General features: G+C 43.6%; 1 protein-coding gene across 2 annotated transcripts in view; it reads left to right on the forward strand.

Annotated features, from left to right (window-relative positions):
* LOC309563814 (inactive pancreatic lipase-related protein 1-like) overlaps nucleotides 1-26,928 on the forward strand; it is a 252,508-nt gene that overhangs the window by 8,067 nt on the left and 217,513 nt on the right. For both annotated transcript variants that reach the window (XM_082268437.1, XM_082268436.1), the window contains exons 2-7: nucleotides 1,618-1,772; nucleotides 6,735-6,860; nucleotides 15,310-15,450; nucleotides 19,784-19,892; nucleotides 21,374-21,484; nucleotides 24,397-24,501. In XM_082268437.1, the coding sequence (XP_082124563.1) occupies nucleotides 1,618-1,772; nucleotides 6,735-6,860; nucleotides 15,310-15,450; nucleotides 19,784-19,892; nucleotides 21,374-21,484; nucleotides 24,397-24,501 (747 nt within the window). The remainder of the gene's footprint in view (nucleotides 1-1,617; nucleotides 1,773-6,734; nucleotides 6,861-15,309; nucleotides 15,451-19,783; nucleotides 19,893-21,373; nucleotides 21,485-24,396; nucleotides 24,502-26,928) is intronic.

Raw genomic sequence — 26,928 nt, forward strand, 5'->3', positions numbered from 1 at the left:
AACTATGTATAACTATGTATAAAATATTCAATACCTGGAATTCAGCTTTAACCACTTCCAGCTCAAGCCAATTCTGGCATTCCTCTCCTACATGTAAAAATTATAATTTTTTGTTGGAAAATTACTCAGAACCCCCAAGCAAGCATGAGGGTATGGGGGCGTTTAAATTTTTTTTTTTTAATTGTTTATTTTATTTTTTAATTCTTTAATTTTCCCTTTATTTATTTTTTTCATTTTTTGATCACTTTTATTCCTATTACAATGGATGGAAACATCCCTTGTAATAGGAATAGAGCATGACAGGTCCTCTATACAGATGAAAACACTGCTGGTTTTTAGCTGGAAAGCCTGGGATCTATTTTTTTTTTTTTGATCTCAGGCTTTCCAGCATAGAGGAGAGAGCTGGGGATCTCTCCTCTATGCTGGAAAGCACTGAGTCAAGCTAAAAAACTGCAGTGTCAGAGTGACATCATGACGTCGCTTCCAGCCTGCGGGGGTCATAGAGACAGCGGGGGGGGGACACCATCTGGTTCACGGCCAGCTCTATGGTAAACCGCTGCCCCCAGCAGATTTATTCTTTGGCTCCCCGATCGCGGGGGCAAGCCAGGAGAAGCACCAGAGGGCGGTGGGAATGGGGGGGAGTCACCCCCCCGCCGCCTGTAAAAGAAATTAAGCTGCTAAACAGCCGCTATCATTGCTGGAAAAAGATGATCTAGAGCTCAGGATGAGCATGCCAAATTGTACCCCTCCCCCAGGATAGATTAGCACTATGTGTCAACGATAAACCCCTCACCTCCCCAAAAAAAAAAAAAATCAGCCTCTAGAGAAAGGGGGGGGGGTGATAACCAGCAGGTAGAAACCCTGGTTAGATGGGTGGTCCAGGAATCGTTACAAAACCTGGCGGTTGACCGCACCCTTAGCCCCTCGGCTGATCTGGCAGACATTCCTGTTAGGGATAGCCTCAGTACTCCCGGCCCTTCCCAGCAGAGCCTTTCTGGCTTCAACTGCTCGGATAATGAGGCCAAATCGGATACTCCTGGCACAGGCACAGGCTTTGATTTTACCTTGGTCCCTACCCTGGTTAAGGCAGTTAAGGAAGCCCTGAAGTGGGAGGAGCCAGTGGAGTCACCATCTAAACAGAGAAGGTATTTCAAGCACCTAAAAAATCTAGCACTAATCTTTATATTTATATGTATATATATATATATATATATATATATATATATATATATATATATATATATATATATATTCTCTTTGGGGGGTTCTAAGTAATTTTCTAGCAAAAAATACAGATTTTAAGTTGTAAACAACAAGTGTCAGAAATAGGCTTGGTCCTTGAGTGGTTAGCAAAGAAAGCTTTAAATAGTTCCTATCCTGGCACTACAGCCTGTGAGTGCTGGGTGCAGCCATAATGAATAATTGTCACCAGAGCTCCCAAATTCGCATGGCTATAGAGGTGAAGAATGAAATAGAAGGAGCGAAAAAAATGCAGCTTTATTCCACTATTAATTTCTGCATTTCTATCTGTTCTACAACATTGTGATGTAGATCATACATGACAGGTTCACTTTAAGCTCAGCACAAGTCATTGACAGTCTTCTCTGTGTCCCTCAGGTAAAGAAGTCTGCTATGAAGAACTCGGCTGTTTCTCAGATGATCCACCTTGGGGTAGGACCCTTCAGCGGCCGATAGGCAGGCTACCCTGGTCTCCAGAAAAGATCAACACTCAATTCTTTCTTCTGACCCGGGAGAACCCAGGGCACCACCAGGTGGGTCTGTCACTCTGATACTTGTCTGTTCATATCGCTGTTCAAATTTTCCCAAATTTTAGGCTCCAATAAACTGCATGTGATATAAACTTCCCGAGAAAATAAATCTATAGAAGTTGGCTAGTAAGTGATAGGAATGAGTGAACCTGGCCAGGTTCAGTTTGCAGGAGGCTCGGAGATCCCAACATGAAGTCCACAAACCCCGAACCCCATTGAAGTCTATGAGAGGCAAATCTTATTGTTCATTTTTGTCTATTTTTAATGATAATAAGCAAGCTATTGTCAAAAAATGGAATAGATAGCTGGGCATTGCCAAGAAGGACATGTGCATGCTAAAGAAAATTTGTAAAAGTTTCATTCAGTGGGTCTTTTCATGCAGCTTAAAGGACAGCATGAAAAATATGCTAATGCTTTAACAACATGCATGTGGGACTTTCTAAAGTTGCACATACAGTGTACTTCTTAAAAAAAATGGGGTTAAAAAAACAGTGTGGGTTCCTCTCAAAATTACACCCAGACCCTGGGCTAACTTTACTGTTTAGTTTTTTTTTTAATGCAGTGAAATTTTTTCCCAAAAAATTGTGTTTGAAAGACCGCTGCGCAAATACCGCGTGCTAAAAAATATTGCAACAACCGCCATTTTATTCTTCAGAGTCTTTTCTAAAAAAAAAAATATATATATATATATATATATATATATATATATATATATATATAATGATTGGGGGTTCTAAGTAATTTTCTTGCAAAAAAATACTGATTTTAACTTGTAAATAACATGTCAGAAATAGGCTTGGTCCTTAAGTGGTTAAAGAGACACTGCAAACATTTGAAGCGCTACCCCCGCAGGAGCCGCTGTATTTTTGGGTCCCCCTATAGCAGGGGTGGGGAACCTATGGCCCGGGGCCATATGCGGCCCTCAAAGTAATTTGGTCCGGCCCCCTGTGCAGCTGAGTCTGTGTTTCTCAGCTGATCTGTCAGAATGAAGCCAATGCTTCCTGTATAGTTTCGGCTCCATTCTGACAGTCTGAGTGAGTCAAAGGCAGAGTGATATCAAATGCACTCCGCCTGTGACCAATACAGGAAACATTGCTTCTTCCTTCTGCGCAGAGCCGCTGCTAGCCAGCATTTTCTGCCAGCAGCAGTACCAGCCAGAGCCAGCAGTACCAGCCAGAGCCAGCAGCACCAACCAGAGCCAGCAGCACCAGCCAGAGCCAGCAGCACCAGCCAGAGCCAGCAGCACCTGCCAAAGCCAGCAGTACCTGCCAGAGCAAGCAGTACCAGCCAGAGCCAGCAGTACCAGCCAGAGCCAGCAGTTCCAGCCAGAGCAAACAGTTCCAACCAGAGCCAGCAGTTCCAACCAGAGCCAGCAGTTCTAACCAGAGCCAGCAGTACCAGCCAGTAGTACCAACCTGAGCCAGCAGTACCAGCCAGCAGTACCCACAGCACAGTACCAGCCAGCAGTACCTACAGCACAGTACCATCCTGACTCAGCAGTACCCACAGCAGTACCAGCCTGAGCCAGCAGTACCCACAGCAGTATCAGCCAGCAGTACCCACAGCACAGTACAAGCCAGGAGTACCAGCCTGAGCCAGCAGTACCCACAGCAGTACCAGCCAGCTGTACCCACCAGCAGTACCCGCCAGCTGTACCAGCCAGCTATACCCACCAGCTGTACCCGCCAGCAGTTCTTTTCAAAACTTACCACCGCAAAGAGTCGACTGTTCTCCAGACTGACCGACGCAAACCAGGAAAACCAGTTGCGAGTAGCAACATCATCAATACCAGCTAACATCACACACCTCACCAAAGAGAAGCAGTTGCACCCATCACAATAGGGGTGAGTTAAATGTTTGACCAAATATAACAGGCACATTTTTAAGTTGATAATTTTGTACGGCCCCCGAATGATTTTATAAATACCCAAATGGCCCTTGGCAGAAAAAAGGCTCCCCACCCCTGCCCTATAGTCTGCACAGCCAAGCAACATGCATTTCCAACTTGCATACAGACACAAGAAATCAGTCCAAGGAAAACAACTTGGACATTGTCTAGGGGTATATGGGATGCCCAGCTTGACTTGAAGAAACATCAGGTGAGGACAACTTCCTTCTCTATATAAAAAAGGATGAAGATCTCTCTATTTACAAAAATGAAGATCTCTCTATTTACAGAAATGAAGATCCTGGACTGTACTCCCTCCAGAATAAACGCAGTCTTTATGGATCAGTGATAAGGTCCTTTATAGACCAGGAGCTCCCAGTCCCCTTTAAAGAATTAGCACAAAGCTGCAAACTGTATGCAGAAGTGTCTTGTTTCCTCTGTAGAACTTCACCCAGTTCTGATGCTCGTAGATACACCCACCTGGCTGCCTTGTCTACCAGCCCACCTGGCTGCTCTGAAGAATCCCCGGGAAAAGGAATCAGGATTTAGCACAATGCTGTACTTGGAGTATGCTACGTCTGGCAGTCTTTCCCCTTGTATTCCCCTGGATGTGCTGAGGTACTCACACTTTTTTTTTAAAGCCCGAAGCGTGTGAATCACACTCAAAAAAGACTTAGCACCCGGTGCATAAAAAAGTGCACACACGCAAACGTGAACACACAAAAACTGCACAGGGTGTGCGAAATGGTCTGGCCTCCGAAGAGGTTGGACCTATACCTTGATCCCCCGGGGCGCAAGACTCCTGACAGGGACTGAGGTACTTCCTATGGTTTGCCTGGCCGAGACCTGGCAAACCCCGTTCTCCAGGGGGACTGCTGAAACAGCCCACCCCAAGTACTGGGTGGGGCTCCCCCGAAGGGAGACCCCCATGAGAGAGGGCGAACTAAGCCAAAAGGCCATGTCCACCCCCTCCCAAGACTTTCAAGGTAGGCCCAAAGACCCACACCGTACTCGTCGTGCAGGAAGAGAAGAGTGAAAGTGAAGTGACACACCACAAAGAAAAATACACACAAACAAAAAGGTGGGGAAGGGGAAGTGGAGGAGTGAATTAGTGCCTAAGTGAAAAACAAAGGCAGGCCTTCTGGCCGGAATAAAAATTCCTCTGGTCGAAGCCAAAAGGCCTTGCCCAAGAGGCAGGTGCTTAAAAAAGTGTGCGTAGGTGCAGTGACCATGGTGCCGAAAAACTCAAGGCGAGCTGCCCCTCACCAGTGAGAATTAAGGCACCCCTGGGCTGCCACCCCAGGGGCACATACACTACGGGCTTTTTCTACCCCGGCCCAATGGCCAGACCGAGTGTAGCCCTTACCCACCAGGAGGTTTAGAACGTGGACAGCTTAGAGAGAGCCTGCCTTCAACTGGGGACAAGCCTTTTGCAAGGCCAGATTCAACCCAGGAGGAAAGGCCCTCCCACCGCCATCCCAATTCCTCACCAATTACATCCAGGAGCAATACTAACCGTCATTTCCCAGATTTCTTGCTCCCTTCAAACTGGTAGGGGCGGACCCATTCAAATCAAAAGGCAATGGACCCATCCGGCTTTCTCTGATGTGGCTTACTTCCCAGTCCCCCGGTTGTTCCGGAGCGCCCTGGTTCATTTCGGCCCCCACCGATACTAACCATCAGGTTCCATACCAACTGATAAGAACAGATACTACACTTGATCTTAGCCAAAAGGTGTCCTTTGCTTCCCCACTGCACTGGGAAAAACTCCTATTCATGCCTCCAACTGATCAGATCTTCCCATGCCAGCCCAGATGTCTAAAGCTAATGGAGATTCCTCTCTTAGGCTTCCTCTCCTTCCCTTCCTCTCAGCTCCCAGCCCTGAGGCACAGCCTCCTCCTCTCCACACAACAGCAACATCAGCACTCCATCTTCCACCCCACTCTTCTTTCTGGCCAGGCTCCACCATATTTAAGGGCTGATCCAACTACCCTGCCAGGCCCTCGGCCTGGGGCTTGGTCAGATTCCCTAAAGTATGTAGATCAGGGCCTCTGCCAACTAACTTCCAGAAGCTTCTCAAAGCTTCTAGATCCAGGGGGTGGAACCAAATACCTGTCCTGTGGAGACATCCAGCCTGACCTGCAGTTCCCCAACCTAATTACAGACTCAGACAACTGTCATTAACTAAATGTTTCCACACTAGTCGCACATTAGAGGGTGCTACACATTGTATAGTCAGATTGTAGTGCATATGGTGAACTTTAGATTTTCAAAAACGATGTAGTACGGGGGGCTTTCCCACACAATCTTTCAAGGAGTTGTAAAGGCAGAAGGTTTTTTATCTTAATGCCTTTTATGCAGTAGGATAAAAAGCCTTCTCTGTGCAGCAGCCTCCCCATCGCCCGCTAATACTTACCTGGGCCCCCTCTCCATCGAGCGATGTCCACGAGTCCCTCGGCCATCCTGGGACTCTCCCTCTTGATTGGCTGAGATAAAGCCGTGGGAGCCAGTGGCATCAATCAAAGTCAGTAAGCCAATCAGGCAAGAGAGGGGGCGGGGCCGAATGGCAGCTCCATGTCTGAATGGACACACGGAGCTGTAGCTAAGTTCAGGTGCCCCCATAGCAAGCTGCTTGCTGTGGGGGCATTCAATAGGAGGGAGGGGCCAGGAGCAGGATTGAGGGACCCGAGAAGGGGAGGACCCAGACTTCTATGTGCAAAACCAACTGCACAGGGCAGGTAAGTATAACATGTTTGTTATTTATTTTTATTTTTTTTTAAACAAGACTTTGCAATCACTTCAGTTTGTTTCTAATTGGAAAGGTCTTGGCACTCCATAACCTTTGGTATAGTTAAAACAGGTTGTACAATTAGATTGTAAAGTCTATGGGCATCTTAATGCAGATCCTATGATCAGATTGTAATGATGTGTGCTCACCTTTACATGTAAAGCAGAAATAGGTGCCATTTGTCGCTGTGTAAATTATCAATCATCAGCAGATCTGCCCCTCTGTATTCCCCTCACATATAAAATGTTTGATCTTTAAGGAAATAATATTCATTTTATACTTTATGCAGACGATCAGCGTCAGGAACTTTTCCAGCTTCGATGCCTCTTCATTCCAGACATCCCGGAAGTCGATTGTTATTGTACATGGGTTGGCCAGCCAAGCGGAAAATAACTGGGTCTTTGACTTGTGCCAGGTGAGTGTCTGCAACTTATTAGTCAGCCTAATACTATAGTGCTCAGTGATCGCACTGTCATCCTCATCCTTTACCAGCACCAATCCTTCCTGCATCACCTGAAATCATTGATGACAAGTTTACTATAATGACAGGGGGGAATTTCATATGTCTGGGATTGCTAAAGGAGACTTCAGCTGAGATAAATAGGTCGGCTGCTATTTCTAAATGCGAATGTCATTCTGAAATTTCTGGTTGTTTTGCTTACATGCAGATTCACTCGCTTCAATACCTTCTTATTGGCTGACTCAAAGCAGAGTTCCACTCGTTTTTTTTATGTTTAATAAAGTCAGCAGCTACAAAAAGTGTAATGATGTGCAATGACTACAGCGCTGCCCTAATAAAGTGCATTCAAATAATGAGAAAAACATTCATCTATTGTGATACAAAATAAACATTTGGTAAATAGCGAAGGATAAAGTACTAACGGTGTTAAAAAGTGCTAATAATAAGAGTGCAGTATCAAATCAAATAAAGTCCTCCATAAAGGGTCCTTTCATATGGGCTTTCCTGTCTCCAGCAAACGTGTAGGGAGAAAGCGAACCGCTCAGGTGAGGGGATGATCCAAAGCACATCCAGCACAGGTGCAGGCAAGGATCCGCAATCCAAAACAGCAACAATGGGAGGAAGCAAGGAGCCGCACAACTGGGAGAAGATGTAAATTGTAAAAGTCCAAGTTTTATTGAATTCCAAAGTTAAAAACACATTGAAAGTGTGACCACAGCAGTCGGAGACATGGAAAAAAAAGGCACGGCGGTTGACGCGTTTCACGGACTTTACCGCTTAGTCGTAACCAAAGCGGTAAAGTCCGTGAAACGCGTCAACCGCCGTGCCTTTTTTTTCCATGTCTCCGACTGCTGTGGTCACACTTTCAATGTGTTTTTAACTTTGGAATTCAATAAAACTTGGACTTTTACAATTTACATCTTCTCCCAGTTGTGCGGCTCCTTGCTTCCTCCCATCTTTCCTGTCTCCACTCTGTGTGCAGAGACAGACCTGTTAGATCCCCTACTCTCCTCTATGGGGAGATTGGATGATAAGGGACTGCCTGTCCATTTTCATGCTATCAGATCCTCCAGACGGATGGAAAATAGGGTTTCCATCCATCTGGATTTCATGGACAGGATCCAATCAAGGAGCAGCGGGTGTCAGTGGACATGTGAGCACTGACATCCACCGCTCCATAGCGATGCATGGAGCATCCAATCACGTCCGCCTGAAAAAACTGACAGGCGGACCTGATCAGAAAGCCGTGTGAAAGGGGCCAAACATGAAAAGTCCAAAAACTTTAGGTGGGTCTTGCTGCAATGTGAATCTAAAAGTGGCGTTCTCCCCTCCTATGTGCCCCCACTCACCAGCTGTATGTACAAAACAGGCTTTGATTATCCACTTCTGGACCGGAAGATTTTCCCCCTAATGACCTAAGTGCTCTTTCACACGGGCGTTCCATGTGTCCGTATATCATCCTATTTTTTTGCGGATGATATACGGACATAATGTATGTCCTTTCAGTTCTGTTCCTTTTTTGGAACTGAACAGAACCCTATTTTTCTTCCGTTTAAAAAACGGAACGGATGCAAAATTGGATGTCAGCGGTGTCACCCGCTGACATCCGCAATGCCCATAGACATACATTATGTCCGTATATCATCCGCAAACGGATGGGATGATATGCGGACATAGGGAGCGGATGAAACAAGTGTCATCCGTGTCCGTGCAAAAAAAAAAAAAGCGCCGGAGCAGAAGAAAAAAACTGAGCGGCCGTGTGAAAGAGGCCTAAGGCCATATTTTGCGATTCGGCACTGTGTTAATTTAACGGACAATTGCACGGTCGTGTGACGCTGCACCTTAATAAAATTGATGTCCTTTTTTCCCCCCAAAACAGAGCTTTCTTTTGGTCTTTTGGTGGTATTTGATCACCTGTGCAATTTTTATTTTTTGCGCTATAAACAAAAAAAAGAGACACAATTCTGAAAAAAAAACAATATTTTTAGCATTCTGCTATATAACATTCCAAAAAAAAAAAAATTTAAAATCAAAATTTAACATTTTAGGCCAATTTGTTTTCTGCTACATATTTTTGGTAGAAAAAATTGAAAGAAGCGTATTTTGATTGGTTTGCGCAAAAGTTATTGCATCTACTAACTACGGGAAAGATTTATGTCATTTTTATTGTTTTTTTTTTTTACTAGTAATGGCGGCGATCTGCAATTTTTTGCGGGACTGCGACATTGCGGCGGACAGATCGGACCCCTGACTGATATTTTTGAAACTTTTGGGAGGACCAGTGACATTACTACAGTAATCAGTGCTAAAAATTTGCACTGTTACTGTAATAATGACACTGGCAGGGAAGGGGTTAACATTGTGGATGATCAAGGGGTTAAATGTGAGCCTAGGGGAGTGATTCTATCTGTGGGGGGGGGGGGGAGCACAGATAAACAATGGCGGGATCTGGCAGCAGCTGCAAAAAGGAGGATCTCAGCAGGACATTCCTGGATTCTCTGTGTGGGTGAGTCTCTGAAGTGTGGCCAGCTCAGCAACAGTTATATGGGGGAGCAAAAAAAATAAAAATTTGGGGGGGAAACTCAAACTTCCTCTTCAGGTATCTTTATGTTAAAATAAATAGAAATCACTTCGCCAAATTTAGAACTAGAAGTGCTTTAATCACTTCCCTACTGCTGGAAGTCATATGACGTCCTGGGCTTTCAGTGGAGATATCTGAATGATGGATGCAGCTGCAGACATCATTCAGATATGTTTTTTTCTGCACAGTAGGAACAATTATGGCGGCTGTTCAGCCACTTGAATGTTTTTACAGGGACACACTGTCCCGCCACCCTCTGGTGCTTTTATGCCCATACGATGAGTGAGCCGAAGAATTAAATGGCCGGCAGCCGTTTACCACAGAGCTGACCGAGGACCAGATGGTCCTCAGGCATTTCTACGACCTTCACAGGCTGGGTGTGACGTTATGACTTAGCTTTCGGCCCCAGCAGATGTAAACACTGCCGTTTTTTTGTCTGGGAAGCCAAGATAATTTTTTTTTATCTCAGGCGTTCCAGCCTAGAGGCGAGATCTGAGGACTTAAAGCGGAGTTCCACCCTGGATTTTTTTTTTTTTTTTTTTAATACCCCCGGGACAGTCAGGGCTAGTGCATTCCACAATGGCTAGCCTCTGATCTGTCCCGGGTTGCACTTACCTGCAAGACGAAATACTTACCTTGCAAACGTCTTGTCCAGCGCTGCCATCTCAGATGTGGGCAGCTTGAAGCCAGCGCGTCCTCTTCGGCGTCTTCTTCCGCCTTCTTTGGTCCCACGATGCTCTGCGCCGGCCCCGACGTCACTTCCGGGTCGCGCGCGTCACCCCTCCACAGCTTCTGGGCATGCCCAGAAGCTGTTTAGAAGGGGATGACGCGCGCGACCCGGAACTGACGTCGGGGCCGGTGCAGGCGCAATGATTCCTGGGAGCTATGACGTCCAGCTCCCAGGAATCATTGCAGAGCCAGGAAGTGACGACGGGCCGCAGCCGAGGAAGGAGGAAGAAGGAAGTAAGGTAAGTATATTTTCTTAGCTACGAGGTAAGTAAAAAAAAAAAAAATATGCGATTATCCATTTCTTTTTCAGGTGACCCGGAGCGAGAAGATGGAGGTAAGTATAAAAATAGGGTGGAACTCCACTTTAAAGACCGTAGATCTCGCTGTAAAGAGGACATGCCATGCCCTATTCTTATTGCAAGGGATGTTTACATTCCTTGTAATAGCAATAAAAGTGGTATAAAAAAAAAAAAAAATTAAAGGGAAAGTGTAAAAATAAAAAAATGTAAATAAAATAAAAGAATTAAAGAAATAAATGCCCCTGTCCCCTCATGCTCGCACGTAGAAGAGAACGTATACGTAGGTCGCATCTGCATGTGTAAACGACGTTCAAACCACACATGTGAGGTATCGCTGCGGACGTTAGAGCAAGAGCAATAATTGTAGTGCATATCCTTCTCTGTAACTGGTGACCTAATTCCACGAGTGTGTGCAACTTTATAGCATGACATGTTACGTATCTATTTACATAATTTTTCACAATATAGAAAAAAATTGGGCTAACTTTACTGTTTTGATTTTTTTTTAATTAATAAAAGGGTTTTAGTTTCCCCGAAAAAAAAAACGCGTTTAAAAAATTGCTGCGCATATACTGTGTGACATAAAAAATTGCAATAACTGCCATTTATAAATATTGGGACATCGACACAATTTTAATCTTTTTGGCTCTATACGCCACCACAATGGATTTGAAATGAAACAAACAAGACGTGCTTTAACTGCAGACTTTCAGAGGGTATTTACATCCAAATCAGGTGAAAGGTGTAGGAATTACAACAGTTTGTATATGTGCCTCCCACTTTTTAAGGGACCAAAAGTAATGGGACAGATTAACAATCATAAATCAAACTTTCAGTTTTTAATACTTGGTTGCAAATCCTTTGCAGTCAATTACAGCCTGAAGTCTGGAAAGCATAGACATCACCAGATGCTGGGTATCATCCCTGGTGATGCTCTGCCAGGCCTCTACTGCAACTGTCTTCAGTTCCTGCTTGTTCTTGGGGCATTTTCCCTTAGTTTTGTCTTCAGCAAGTGAAATGCATGCTCAATCGGATTCAGGTCAGGTGATTGAGTTGGCCATTGCATAACATTCGACTTCTTTCCCTTAAAAAACTCTTTTGTTGCTTTCGCAGTATGCTTCGGGTCTTTGTCCATCTGCACTGTGAAGCGCCGTCCAATGAGTTCTGAAGCATTTGGCTGAATATGAGCAGATAATATTGCCCAAAACACTTCAGAATTCATCCTGCTGCTTTTGTTAGCAGTCACATCATCAATAAATACAAGAGAACCAGTTCCATTCGCAACCATACATGCCCACGCCATGACACTACCACCACCATGCTTCACTGATGAGGTGGTATGCTTAGAATCATGAGCAGTTCCTTTCCTTCTCCATACTCTTCTCTTCCCATCACTCTGGTACATCTGTCCATAGGATGTTGTTCCAGAACTGTGAAGGCTTTTTTAGATGTTGTCTGGCCTTCCTGTTTTTGAGGCTCACCAATGGTTTACATCTTGTGGTGAACCCTCTGTATTTACTCTGGTGAAGTCTTCTCTTGATTGTTGACTTTGACACACATACACCTACCTCTTGGAGAGTGTTCTTGATCTGGCCAACTGTTGTGAAGGGTGTTTTCTTCACCAGGGAAAGAATTCTTCGGTCATCCACCACAGTTGTTTTCCATGGTCTTCCGGGTCTTTTCGTGTTGCTGAGCTCACCGGTGCGTTCTTTCTTTTTAAGGATGTTCCAAACAGTTGAATTGGCCACACCTATTGTTTTTGCTATCTCTCTGATGGGTTTGTTTTGTTTTTTCAGCCTAATGATGGCTTGCTTCATTGATAGTGACAGCTCTGTGGATCTCATATTGAGAGTTGACAGCAACAGATTCCAAATGCAAATAGCACACTTGAAATGAACTCTGGACCTTTTATCTGCTCCTTGTAAATGGCATAATGAGGGAATAACACACACCTAGCCATGGAACAGCTGAGCAGCCAATTGTCCCATTACTTTTGGTCCCATAAAAAGCGGGAGGCACATATACAAACTGCTGTAATTCCTACACCTTTCACTTGATTTGTATGTAAATACTCTCAAATTAAAGCTGAAAATCTGCAGTTAAAGCACATCTTGTTTGTTTCATTTCAAATCCATTGCTGTGGTGTATAGAGCCAAAAAGATTAAAATTGTGTCGATGTCCCAATATTAATGGACCTGACTGTATATATATATATATATATATAGTACACCCCTCACATTTTTATAAATATTTTATTATATCTTTTCATGTGACAACACTGAAGAAATGACACTTTGCTACAAAGTAAAGTAGTGAGAGTATAGCTTGAATATTAGTGTAAATTTGCTGTCCATTCAACACACAGCCATTAATGTCTAAACCGCTGGCAACAAAAGTGAGTACACCCCTAAGTGAAAATGTCCAAATTGGACCCAATTAGCAATTTTCCCTCCCCGGTGCCATGTGTCTCATTAGTGCTACAAGGTCTCCAGTGTGAACAGGGAGCAAGTGTGTTAAATTTGGTGTTATCGCTCTCACTCTCTCATACTGGTCACTGGATGTTCAACATGGCATCTCATGGCAAAGAAGTCTCTGAGGATCTGAAAAAAAAGAATTGTTGCTCCACATAAAGATGGCCTAGGCTATAAGAAGATTGCCAAGACCCTGAAACTGAGCTGCAGCACAGTGGCCAAGACCATACAGCTGTTTAAAAGGACAGGTTCCACTCAGAACAGGCCTCGCCATGGTGCACATGCTCAGTGTCATATCCAGAGGTTGTCTTTGGGAAATAGACGTATGAGTGCTGCCAGCATTGCTGCAGAGGTTTAAGGCGTTTAAAGGGTGGGGGGTCAGCCTGTCAGTGCTCAGACCATACGCCGTACACTGCATCAAATTGGTCGGCATGGCTGTCATCCCAGAAGGAAGCCTCTTCTAAAGATGATGCTCAAGAAAGCCCACAAACAGTTGGCTGAAGACAAGCAGACTAAGGACATGGATTACTAGAACCATGTCCTGTGGTCTGATGAGACCAAGATAAACTTTTTTGGTTCAGATGGTGTCAAGCGTGTGTAGTGGCTACCAGGTGAGGAGTACAAAGACAAGTGTGTCTTGCCTACAGTCAAGCTTGGTGGTGGGAGTGTCATGGTCTGGGGCTGCATGAGTGCTGCCGGCACTGGGGAGCTACAGTTCATTGAGGGAACCATGAATGCCAACATGTACTGTGACATACTGAAGCAGAGCATGATCCCCTTTCTTTGGAGACTGGACCGCAGGGCAGTATTCCAACATGATAATGACCCCAAACACACCTCCAAGACGACCACTGCCTTGCTAAAGAATCTGAGAGTAAAGGTGATGGACTGGCCAAGCATGTTTCCTAAATCATATTGAGCATCTGTGGGGCATCCTCAAAAGTAAGATGGAGGAGCTCAAGGTCTCTAACATCCACCAGCTCTGTGATGTCGTCATGCAGGAGTGGAAGAGGGCCCCAGTTGAAACCTGTGAAGCTCTAGTGAACTCCATGCCCAAGAGGGTTAAGGCAGTGCTGGAAAATAAGTGTGGCCACAAAAAATATTGACACTTTGGGCCCAGTTTGGACATTTTACCTAAGGGGTTTACTCACTTTTATAAAGGTAGTGCAAATAACACCAATGCAATTGAGCACAGGATTAAAATAGTGTATATAAATAAATAAATAAATATTAAATGAAATTATATTGAATAGGTAAATAAATATGCACATATAAATACAAATATAAATTTATATATAAATATATAGGTAAATGACCGTATTGAGTGACTCGTGTAAAAGCAACTTGGCTTATAATTACGTGAAAAAAGGGGGGAGACCACGCTCAAAAGTCCAATATGAAGGAATCAATTAGTGAAGTCTGTGTTCAAAAACAATAGTGCCAAACATATATAGCTGGGTATGATGGGATCCTAATTCTCCAAACCACTAATCACTCGTGTTCTTGGGTTTGTGCTCTCCTACACCGACACCGCATGCACAGCCCACTTACCGGATGGTAGTGACCCCTATTACAGGTGGTCAAAAACAGCTTGAAACCATGGATGATGTTTTTTCAAACATAGATCCCCATAACAAACCACCTGACGATTTTACGAAATCCAGGCAAATGTAGAGGAAGACCAAGAACGTCGTTCCGCGTACCACCAGCGTTGAAGATACCGGAAGTGACGTAGTGGCGTATCTCAGGCTCAACGCGCTTCATCTGACATCATCAGGAGTCATTTGTCAGTGTACTCACTTTTCATCAGGAGTCAGTGTACTCACTTTTGTTGCCAGCGGTTTAGACATGAATGGCTGTATTTTGAGTTATTTTGAGGGGACAGCAAATTTACACTGTTATACACGCTGTACACTCACTACTTTACATTGCAGCAAAGTGTTGTTTCTTCAGCGTTGTCACATGAAAAGATATAATAAAAAGAAAAGATATAATAAAATATTTACAAAAATGTGAGGGGTGTACTCACTTTTGTGAGATACTGTGTGAATATATATATAAATATATATAATGTTTTGGGGTTCTGAGTAATTTTCTAGCAAACAAATTATGATTTTTACATGTAGGAGAGGAATGCCAGAATTGGCCTGGTATGGAAGCAGTTAAAAAGAAAAATTCAATGTTACTAAAAAGTAAAAACTACCCAACATTATTATATTTCTGATTCTGGGTGATGGGGGGTATTTGTCCTTTATGGGTTTTATGTCCTCTTTTTTTCATGTTGTTGTTCAATGTAACTTTGAAATAAACAAATTCCCCAACAGGAGCTCCTGTTGGTGGAAGATGTGAACTGTATCGGGGTGGACTGGCGCAATGGATCGGGCTCCATAATGCAGTATTTGCAGGCCGCAAACAACGGGCGTGTTGTGGGTGCAGAGATTGCCTATTTCCTAAAAGGACTTCAGGTGAGTTTATAAATTCAGCTGGTTAGAATATATGATTAGAACGGTTGTGAATTTAAACTTTCATAAATTACAAAAATTACTTGGCTGCAGTTGGGGGAGGTAAATATAAACCCACTGCAAAAAAACTTGAAAAGTTCACCTGTCTAATGCCAGCAGGGAGTACAAAGGATCATCATAGGAAAGATAAATCTGCAGTATGCAGTAAATGGGAAGCAAGCACAGAATGAACAGGCTGCATGTGAGCTGGTCACTGTTGACCTTTGTGTGACCTTTCTCTCCATTGCCTGCAGTGTTTAGCTGCTGTTTTCCTATCTTCTGCCCCGGTCCAAAAAAGTCTACCTTTATCGGTCATTTACGGTGGTGGCCTACCCTCCCCTTCCCTATGACCTGCAACTAACAGGTCTGGAGGATTCCTCTAAAGGCCTGCCCCAATGCCCCCTCTGTTATCTATTTACACAAGCCTAAAGGATCTTTTCAGGGAGCCTAAAGGAAGTTTCTGGTAGAGACTCATTAGCACTGAGGTGTTGATTCCTTAGATCTACAGGCCTATTCACAATCTGAACTATGAACATACAGTGGATAAAAAAAAAGAATCACCCCCCTCCTTTAAAATAATTACATTTTGTTGCTTTGCAGCCTGAAATGAAGACAGACACTGTTTTTGTATTACCCAGCAGTATTTACTGCTGCAACATCCAAGTGAAAGATATAACACCAAAAAAAAAAACCCATCAAAAACAGAATTACTGAGTTGAAAAAAGAATCACCCCCTTGTGTCAGTATTTTGTTAACCCACCTTTTGCTTTAATTACAGCCTTTTAGTCTGTTGGGATTTGTCTCTACTAACTTTGCACATCTAGACTTTGCAATATTTGCCCACCTTTCTTTGCAGAACTGCTCAAGTTCAGTTAAATTTGATGGTGAAAGTTTGTGGACTGCAGTCGTCAAGTCTTTCCACAGATTTTCAATGGGCTTTTGGTCTGGGCTCTGACTGGGCCATGCAAGGACATTGACCTTTTCTCCTTCAACATGGTGTGGTCATTTTTCTGTATGCTTTGAGTCATTGTCATGTTGGAAGGTAAACCTTCTTCCCATTGACAACTTTCTGGAAGAGGGCGCAAGATTTTCCTCACGAAGTTGACCGTAATTTGCTCCATCCATTTTTCCTTCTATCTTGACAAGAGCTCCAGTCCCTGCTGCAGGGAAACACCCCCATAACAAGATATTACAACCTCCATGCTATACTGTAGGAATGGTGTTAGTTGGATGGTGAGTGGTATTGGATTTCCACCAGTTGGTGTTGAAGTCAAATAATTCATTTTTAGTCTAATTTGACCATAACACCTTTTCCATGTGGCCTCAGAATCTTCAAGGTGCGTTTTGGAAAAGCTCAGTCTTGACTGCATGTGGCCTTTCTTGAGGAGCGGGTTTTTTCTTGCAACCCTCCAGTGCAAGCCACGTTTTTGGAGAACTTGTGATATTGTTGTTACATGCACACAATGACCACTTTGTCATAAATTCCTGCACCTGCTTCAGAGTTGCCGTAGGCCTCTTTGTAGCCTCCCTGACCAGTTTCCTCCTGGCTCTTTCATCCAGTTTGGACCGACGTCCTGATCCAGGGAGGGTCTGTGTTGTACCAAATAACTTTTACTTCCTAATAATCGACTGCACTGTGCTTCTAGGCATTGATAAAGCCTTTCAAATTGTTTTATATCTATCTCCTAACTTGTACCTGTCCATAACTTTATCCCAGAGACCTTTAAACATTGCTTTGCCACCCATAGTTGATTGTTTGCTTCGGTTGCAGTACCCGGGACTGAAATACTCCAGGAAAGCTCTTTTCATGCTGTGCTAATCAAAACCACAGCTGATCACAGTTGACAATCAAATGGCTTTGTGTGCCATTGAGAAGGTAATTAGCTACACCTGAATGGGTTTACAATTTATTTTTAGGAGGGGATGATCCTTTTTCTAACTCAGTGATTCTGTTTTTTGATGTTTTTTTTTTTTTTACATGTTGACGTTATAACTTCTACTTGGATGCTATAAGTTGCACTAAGTAAACAGAGCTGGATAAAACAAAAACTGTGTCTGTCTTCATTTCAGGCTGCAAAGCAACAAAATATAGATTTTCCATAGAGATGCATTGATGCCTGTTTATCATCTATCAACAGATGACGGACAAACGGTCCGCATGTGTGAGAGGGGCCATACTCTGCCATGGACAAAATGAGCAGTTAACCCGAGCAGAGTGGGCACAGCCCCACTAAATGGGAAAGCTTTTTATTGCCTGGAGTTTGGCTTTAACCCCTTTCTGCCCATGCCATAGCCAAAAGAAGGCTACAGCGCATGCTTACCAGCTGGACGTCTTCCCGTATTCACACTGCGTGGACACGCCCCCTGCTTCGCAAGGACAGCACGCTCTGTGATCGCTGAGTCCTTTGGACTCAGATGATCACAGAGCGAGGTAAAGGGCCAATTACAGCAGCCCTTTACCATGTGATCAGCTGTGTCAAATGACAGCTGATCATGATGTAAACACAAGCCAGTTATCCGCTTTCCTTTTCTTCAGGCTGATAGCGTGGGATCGCCTGAAGGCCGCTAGAGAAGGAAATAGCCAGACAGGTTGAGGTAGAGCGTTCCAGAGGATGGGAGAGGCTCTGGAGAAATCCTGGAGATGAGCATGGGAGGAGGAGACAAGGGAGCTTGGGAGTAAGAGGTCTTGAGAGGAGCGGAGAGTATGGTTTGGGTGATATTTGGAGACAATATTGGTGATGTAGCTCGGGGCAGAGATGTAAATGGCTTTGTATGTTGTGGTTAGTATTTTAGAGAGATTTAGTTTGAGGAAGTGGTGCGACATCCATGCTGATATGTCAGTAAGTAAGTTAGTAATGCGAGAGGAGACTGAAGGAGTGAGGTAAGGAGTAGATAGACAGATAGATTGGAGAGTCATCGGCATATAGATAGTATTGGAAGTTGTGGTCCGTTATCAAGTGAGCAAGGGAGGCGGTGTAGAGAGAAAAGAGAAGGTGTCCAAGAACAGACCCTTTCAGGAACCCCCACAGAAAGGGGCAATGGAGAGCAGGATACAGAGTTGTAGGTAACACTGAAGGAGTGCTGTGATAGGTAGGAGGAGAGCCAAGATAGAGAAGAATCTTGGAGGCAAAGGGAATGGAGTTTATTAGGAAGGAGTGGGTGGTCAACAGTATCAAAGGCCACAGAGAGCTCAAGTAATAGGAGTATAGAGCAGTGGTTTCAGCAGTTAGTAAATAGTTTGTGAGTTTTAGCAAGACAGTTTCTGTGGAGTGCTGCGAGTGAAAGCCAGACTGTAAGGTATCTAGAAGGTTATTTTCACTGAGATAGGCGCTAAGACGGTTGTAGACTAAGCGTTCTAGAAGTTTAGAGGTGAATGGAAGAAGTGAGATGGGTCTTAAGTTGTTCATGTTGGTGGGGTCCAGTGAGAGCTTTTTAAGTATAGGAGTAATCTGCGTATGTTTTAGAGGGGAGGGAAAGAGAAGGAGAGATTGAAGATGTGAGTGAGGGAGCATAGGATAGAATAAGAGGGTGACCGTAGAGGTTGTGAGGGAACAGGATCCAGGGGACAATTGGTTACATGGGCATCTGAGAAAAATTTTTGTAACCTCTTCAGTAGTAGCCAGTTCAAAAGAGGAGAGTGTTGACTGTGCTGTTAGGCAAGGTATGTTGAGTGGGGAAGATGTATGCACAGTGCAGGTGTTATTGCATCAATCTTGTCTTTGAAGTAATTGGCAATCTTTTGGGCAGTGAGTGAGTTAGTGGGTAGAGGGGGTGGGGGACGAAGCAGAGAGTTAAAGGTTGAGAAGAACCAAAGGGGACTGGATGACAAGGTTTTAATGAGAGACACAAAGTAAGCTTGTTTGGCAGCATGGAGGCAGAAATTGTATTGTAAGAGGGCAGATTTATATAGGGTGAAGTCCTGCAGACATTTGGTGTTATGCCACAGTCGTTCAAGAGCACAGCAAGGTCTCTTGAGATTTCTACTGTTGTCAGTTTGCCAGGGTTGCAATGGTCGGGGCCTGATTCTGCATGTAGTTAGAGGAGCAAGTGCGTCCAGTGATAATGAGAGTGAACTGTTGCAAACAGCGTGTCACCTCATAAGTGTCACCTATAAGTGCTGCCTACCAGTGCCTATCAGTGCCCGTTAGTGTAGGATCTGGACTTGATCTGCCCCTCACTATCCTTTCATTCTGGGACAGTAGAATTTAAAGTGACACCAGAGAAATGAGCTCAGACTGGGGATAATCCATATATTGGTACATGTGTGTGATTATCACTAACATTTATCTGTCCACAGGAAGAATTGGATTACCCTCCATCCAACGTCCACATCATTGGGAGCAGTCTGGGTGCTCATGTAGCTGGAGAAGCTGGGAAATTATTACCTGGCATTCGTAGGATCACCGGTTTGTATTGTACTGACATTACAGGACCCTTGTGCCCTACCTGACAGTAACTGGAGCATTGATTTGTAATGACGCCCTTAATAACAGTAATCTCTAGCAGTTTCATGTAACACGTTCCTAGTCTCTGAGTGTCTTCTACAGCATGACTTTATTCTCCAACCAATCCTGTAGAACAGTCTATGATAATTTCCTCTAGTAAATTCTACATATGAATGTTGTATGCAGCCCTTTGGAGACCAGGGGCCACATTTAAATCTCCTATATTTTGTAAGTTGACAACCACTGGTATATACTGTATAGGAGTACTGTACCCTTCACTGCCTCATACACTAGTCCTGAATCTATCCTATCTTTGGGATTATAGCTCATAGTATGAGAACAAAGAGAAAATAAACCATCTAACCCTTTCTGGTCCTTTTATTTAGTAGTGGTGCTCCTCACTATGATAGGAAAGTGGTGTGCTCAGCTCATCAACAAAATATGCTCAATGGGCAGCCATAAAGGAAGCTACAAACACGGCTCCCTACAGTATATTAGCTCAACTTAAGTAATCAGCTATACAGTTAGCACACAATATACGGGGCCCCAAAGGACAGGAAGGTCCCGTCATATAGACCCCTAGGGCCTTAAAAGACAGGGCCAGGATTTGATGGCCTCAAAGGGCAGAAGAAAACCTTGAACACACCTTTGGAACCCCAAAAGACAGGTGGGGCTCTCAGAAAAAAACAGCGAGGCCCCAAAAGAAGAAAAGGGTCACACTAATACACTAAATGGCAGGAAGATCCAAAATACAGATCTATGGGTGGTAGAGGATTCTTGGAAATACCCCCAAAGCTTCAAAGGACAAGAGGGTCCCTTGGACAGATTCCTGATGGCCTCTTCTGTTCTGGTCACCCAAGGCCCTCTATATAATGGAATAAAGACATAAGGGCACATGGTGCTGGACCTGCCACATCCGGTGACACAACGGCTTTAGGGAAATTGGAGTAGAAGCAAAAAGGGGAACTAATTAAAATAAAGTATACAGAGTGTAATAGAATGATTCCGTTTCACCAACATCCAATGCCTGCCTCACGAGATACCATATGCTGGTTCGTGAAAAAGAGAACTGAGTTATGGTGTAAATGGGCCCTTTTGTCATCATATCTTGTTGAGTCACTCTAATTTAAAAATAATCTTTGAACTAATTTCTATAATTAATAAAACTATAGTACAAACAAAATAGGGATAATTTTCCCTTTCATTTCCCTTTTGCTTTCTTTTCCCTTATATTGCCTTTCCTATCCTTACCCTCCTTTCCCTTATATTTCCTTTCATTTTCTTCTCCTGTCCTTTTCTTCCCTCCCCTTGCATTTAAAATGAAATAACTCATGTACATTGCCTAGGTGCAGTAAATTTCTTAACTGCTCTTCTTGGCATCCCTCAAAATTTAGTTTATTTCCATTCTCTTTTAATGGATTAATGGATCTTCCTTTCTCCAGGTCTGGATCCGGCTCGGCTGTACTTTGAAAGCACGGCAGAAGAAGTCCAGCTTGATCTCTCTGATGCTGGTTTTGTGGATGTCATTCACACTGACACAGCTGGATTTTTCGGTATTTATTAATACATCTCTCTTTCACCCCTAGCTGAAGGATTTCGGGGTCCAATTTAGCAAGGGCAATTAAATGAGTAGATGGTACACATAGCTGATGGTGCATTGATGTCCTAGGTGTATCTCAGCATACAAACAGGTATTTATAATTGGAATCGCTGTTGCACTGGCATATGGATCCTCAGACCCCATTTCATCCCTTTTAGATTAAAACCCCACATGTACCTTATAAAGAAAAATAAATACAAATTGATAATACCCCCCCCCCCATTTATTTTCTTAAATTTTCTTCTCATCATTAGTTCCTGTGGGGTGCAATTACATAAGGAGGTTTCAGGGACAGGGTAAGAAAGAGGAGAAGACAAAGAAATATTCCTGAGGTCACAACCCAGAAGGACAAAGAGACAGTTTATGAGTGGGGCTTAGGGCACCCTAGTGGGGACACTGTGGAACTGCACTCACTAATGTCTAAACCATAGGCAGGAGCTAGGGTCATGTGAAATTAACATTAAAGTGGGAGTAAACTCCCATACAGGAATTTTACCTATAGGTAAAGCTATAATAAGGCCTACCTATAAGTATTGTAAATATCTCCTAAACGTGCACGATTTAGGAGATATTTACTGTACATGGAGCCGGTGACATCAGCAGCGCATGCACTCTGAAGAAATGGCCACATTGGCTGTTTCTTCAGAGTCCTGTGCCATAAACGGTGGCTCCCGCATGCATGCAAACGGTTGAGGATGGAAGCCTTGTCAGAGGCATATTTTTTTTCCCACTTTTATTGGTTGAACTAGATGGACGTATGTCTTTTTTAACCAGACCAACCATGTAACTACTGTATGTAATCCACGGCCAAACTTCTTACACCGTGGACACTAAGCGCTTCAGACACAATTCTGTTACATAACACCACTCCTCAGATGTACAGCATTTCTGAGATGGTATTGCAGAGCATGCACCAGTCTCCAAATCAGCACTCAGATACAATCAGATACAGGAAACACACTCCTCTATAACTCCATAACATAATTCCATGCTTGTTCACCTTACCAGGGCCCTTCTACATCTCTCTCCCATGACTCCAGGCTGGGTCCCTAGATACCCTGTGCTACAGGGATAGTCTCAGTATGTGGGGAACCAGCTACTAGTGAAGCAAGCACAAATCCCCTTCAGCACAAGAGTAACCATTACCTCTGCCATGTCATTGGTTTCTTGGCTGTTTGGCTGATTTTGCAAGTGACACAAATGCAGTAGTCTTTAGCAACATTCTAGCTTCCTCTGGACAGCATTCGGCTTGTTTTTATCTATGTACTGTTTCTTCTCTAACTTCAGTCCCCTTGTTGTAAGCCCTGTTCTTATGATATGCGGTGCACCTCTTTAGAGACTTAAGACTAATCAATTCAGATGAACAAATAAATAGCTTTTATTAAAGAAGTTGAAAACAACAAGTAACAGCTTTCGAAGACATCTTCCGCACACTTTCCTATACAAAACTCTCTAGTGCCCCGGAAAGTGACTGTACCTTGGCAAAATCCATAAATCCTTTGAAATCCTTTCAAGGCAAGAGTCCCTTTAGGTAGCAAATCCACAAGAAGTAGCAAAGAATCCCTAAGCCCTCGTTCACAATGAGGGAGGGTTTGAAATCGTGAGAGTTCAGCTTAACTTGCACAATTTCAAACCCTCATGTCAGTGTGAGTTTGGGGGCAATTTGACAGACATCTGTATAGATGTCTATTGAAATCGTTCCCGAAGTTGCCAAAATTAGTGCAGAAACTACTTTTGGGAATTGGTGTGGCGCTGCAAAGTTGGTTGTTGCACTCATTCAGATGGTGCCATTGCAGGCAATAGGCTCTCATTTGGCAGTCCATGATCTGGTAATAATCCACAAAAGGCAGTAAGTCCATTACTGGCAGCTATAAGTTCATAGAGACCCCATGAAAAATACACATCACTATGCCAGATAATATGGAACATATGGCACGTGGACAGGATACGGGATTGTGTGTTGTGTTTGATTATGTAGTTGGCTGTTGTCTTTTATGGTGGTCATACACGCTTTAATAGATGATTGAATCTCTCCTTTTGGAATAATCAATAACACATTCAATCGATATGCCGCACACGGGTAAGTTGACTTGACACGGGTAAGTATGATTGTAAATCACTATGCAATCTCATGATCTGATAGATTGAAATGTGGTCAAAACAAAGAACCAAACATCCCAGTGCTACCAACTGAGACCACCCAATTGATAATCTTCTGCCCTTGCCAACCAACTCAGTTTGATAGAAACTGATCAAAAATGAGTCTAAATAAATCAGAATGGAAATAATGCCTGTTAGATTGTTTGCTGGTTTGATGGTATTGATTAAATCGCACATTGATCGGATAATGCAATAGAAGCGTTTATGGGCCCCATTAGGTTTCATGTACACTAGCAGCTCCTAAACTTGAGTTTAGGAGCTTTTGGCGTTTTCTTTTGCTAAAGCTCCTAAACTCAACTCCATAAAAGCCTATATGTTAATGTACACATAGGTTTTTATCAGTGTTTAGGAGCTGCTGAGGTTAGGGGAGCTTCAACCTCCCTCAACCACCCTCTCCTGAACACGGAAGAATTGCATTCAGAATAGAATGTGTCGACCGCCGGCAGTGGGAAAATGCAAACTGCGGAAAAATTGTGATGCGATTCTTGACGTGTTTTCCTGTGGCCGTGTGCATAAAGCCTAATAGGTCATCCAGATGTATCTTCAATGCTGCCGTCTGGACAGAATGTAGGCCAGTGGACAAGACATCCTGGTCACCTGCTCAGCTCTGGCTGTCTTGTTGTATGCAGATGGAAAACGTTGGACAGGGTGAACCTAAACATTGGGACAATTAAATGTTAATCAGTATCATGTTCTTTATGCAAGGACTGGGTACAGTAAAACCAACTGGACATTTCGATTTTTACCCGAATGGAGGAGAGCATATGGCGGGGTGTCCTGAAAGGATGGCATTCCTGTGGTTTATGAGCGGTAAGGGCCAGTGTTGCAGTGCATTCATTGTCAACACCAACTATAAAATGTAATGGTAGATTGAGGAAACTCCCACCTGTTTAATCCCCCCTCCCCTCTTGCTTTCCCTTTCCCTTCTATCCATTTCCTTTCTTTCCCTTCATTCTTTTCTCTTCACTTTCTTTCCCTTTCCTTTGTCTTCCATTTTTTTTTTCTTTTCCCTTCCATTTCCTTCTCTTGCTTTCATTTTCTTCCTTTCCTTCCCTTTCCATTCCAATTCTCCTGTTCCCTTTCCTTTCCCCTTTTCCTTTCCTTCCTTTTTCTTTCATTTGCATTTTCTTTAATTAACTATAGTTCTCTTGTTATCACAACTCACCTTAAAACGGCATAATATATCTTGCATGTCAAATCCATAAACACAGCTGCTTGCGGTGCTCACAGGGCTGGAGGAGATGTACAGACGGTCTGTCCCCAAGCTGACATCACTTCTGCCCTATACCCACAGGGGTCTTAGAGCTTGCCATATCTCCCCCAGCCCTGTGAGCATAACAAACAGCCGTGGCTTTGGATTTGACATGCAAGGTATATTATGTACTTATGTACTTAACATGTGAGTTGTGATAACATTTTTTAATAAACTGTTTGTTTGCCCATTGTTGCACTTCTTAGATGGCGCTTCCCTGTCATTATACACTGGGATCACACAGGAGCGGTGGGAAAAGCTTGCATGCGATTCTTTGCAGTGCGATTTGAACCATTAATTTTGTATAGGCACAAATCACACCGTAAAGGTATCGGTACTCGGTATCGGTGAGTACTTGACCAAAAGTTTGGGTCGTTATACTCGCTGGTAAAAAAAACTGTATCACTGCAACCCTAGCATATAGTATGGGTCATATTGAAAGGGTAAAGCCCACAAAACAATTGGACCTAATTTGCAGACCTTGAGACATAGCTCTGTCTGAAACCTGAAGAAGCAGCACAATATAGCACAGCCTGGGTGCAAAGTGGCCATAACAAAAACTAAAACTTCTTTGTGCTGGATACCAAAATATGTCCTCTATAGATTGCTGCCTGCTTCTGTGGATTTATTGATCAGTTTCTATTATCTGCTCATCAGGCATGTAACAATCTGGCCGTGCAATTTCTGCACAGTCAACTTTAGATCTACCAAAACAATGTAATTTGAGGATTTTCCTAATATATCCGATTAATTTATATTCAGTCAGACACACTCTTGCTCATACTTGTTGGTAGATCTGAGGGAGATTGTATGGTGATCTCTATAAGCAGGGCTTTTTTTCTCTGAGAATAGGTGCAGGCACTCCCCTCTTCTGAGTCACCCCTTGTCTCCACCCCCTACCCACCTCCGAGCGCTGTCCTTTAGTTCCACCCTCTACCCACCTCCCAGTACCCCCCCCCCCCCTTTTAGAGAATACAGAACCAAGTATTATGTTGTGGTTCTAGGTAATTTGTATGGAATTTGTTAATGATAACTAGAAAAACAGTAACATAGGTCTCCTGGAATCAGCAACAATAGACCCCCCAACAATAGATCCCCCCCAGCAACAATAAATCTTCCCCTGCAACAATAGAAAAAAAACTGTAAAATAGATCCCCTGCAATCAGCAACAATAGACCCCCAACAACAATAGCCCCCCAGCAACAATAAATCCTCCCCTGCAACAATAGCCCCCCCCAATAAATCCTCCCCTGCAACAATAGACCCCCCAACAACAATAGCCCCTCATCAACAATATTTTTCCCAAGCAACAATAAATCCTTCACTGCAACAGTAGTCCCCTCCACAACAAAATGCCCTCCAGCAATAATAGATTCACCCCAGCAACAATAGATCCCCCAGCAGCCAGCATCAATAGGCCATTCAGCTCACCCCACTGACCCCAGCACCCCTTTGCCATTGCATAAATTCAGACTGAAGGTGCCGGAACTGCGTTCCCCCGCGTTCCCGCTGAAAAAAAGCCCTGTCTATAAGTAAGATTCAGGTCTCTGTGTATTAGGGTATACATTTACAGTAATACCTTGGTTTGCGAGCATAATTCTTTCCAGAAACATGCTTGTAATCCAAAGCCCTTGTATATCAAAGCGAATTTCCCCATAAGAAATAATAGAAACTCAGATGATTTGTTCCACAACCATTCATTCATATAAAAATGATTACAGCAATATAAAATACAGTACTGTACCTCCTCTCTCTGGCTGTCAGCTCTGTCCACTCCACGATCCTCCCCTCCTGCTGCTATCATATCTATAGTACAGTACTGTATAAGCATGCCATCCCCTCTGTCAAATAACATTATGTGTCCCTGTGCCTGTGCTGTATATAAAAGGTGCCGATTTCTACGTATACTGTATCTGAGCATCCCTCGGCACTCAAGTGAGTCCTCGGCTCTCTGCTCCTTTCCTGAGAGAGATGAGGAGTCACGT

Source organism: Pelophylax lessonae, assembly GCF_965119305.1.
Source record: "Pelophylax lessonae genome assembly, chromosome: 9".
Taxonomy (NCBI): Eukaryota; Metazoa; Chordata; class Amphibia; order Anura; family Ranidae; genus Pelophylax; species Pelophylax lessonae.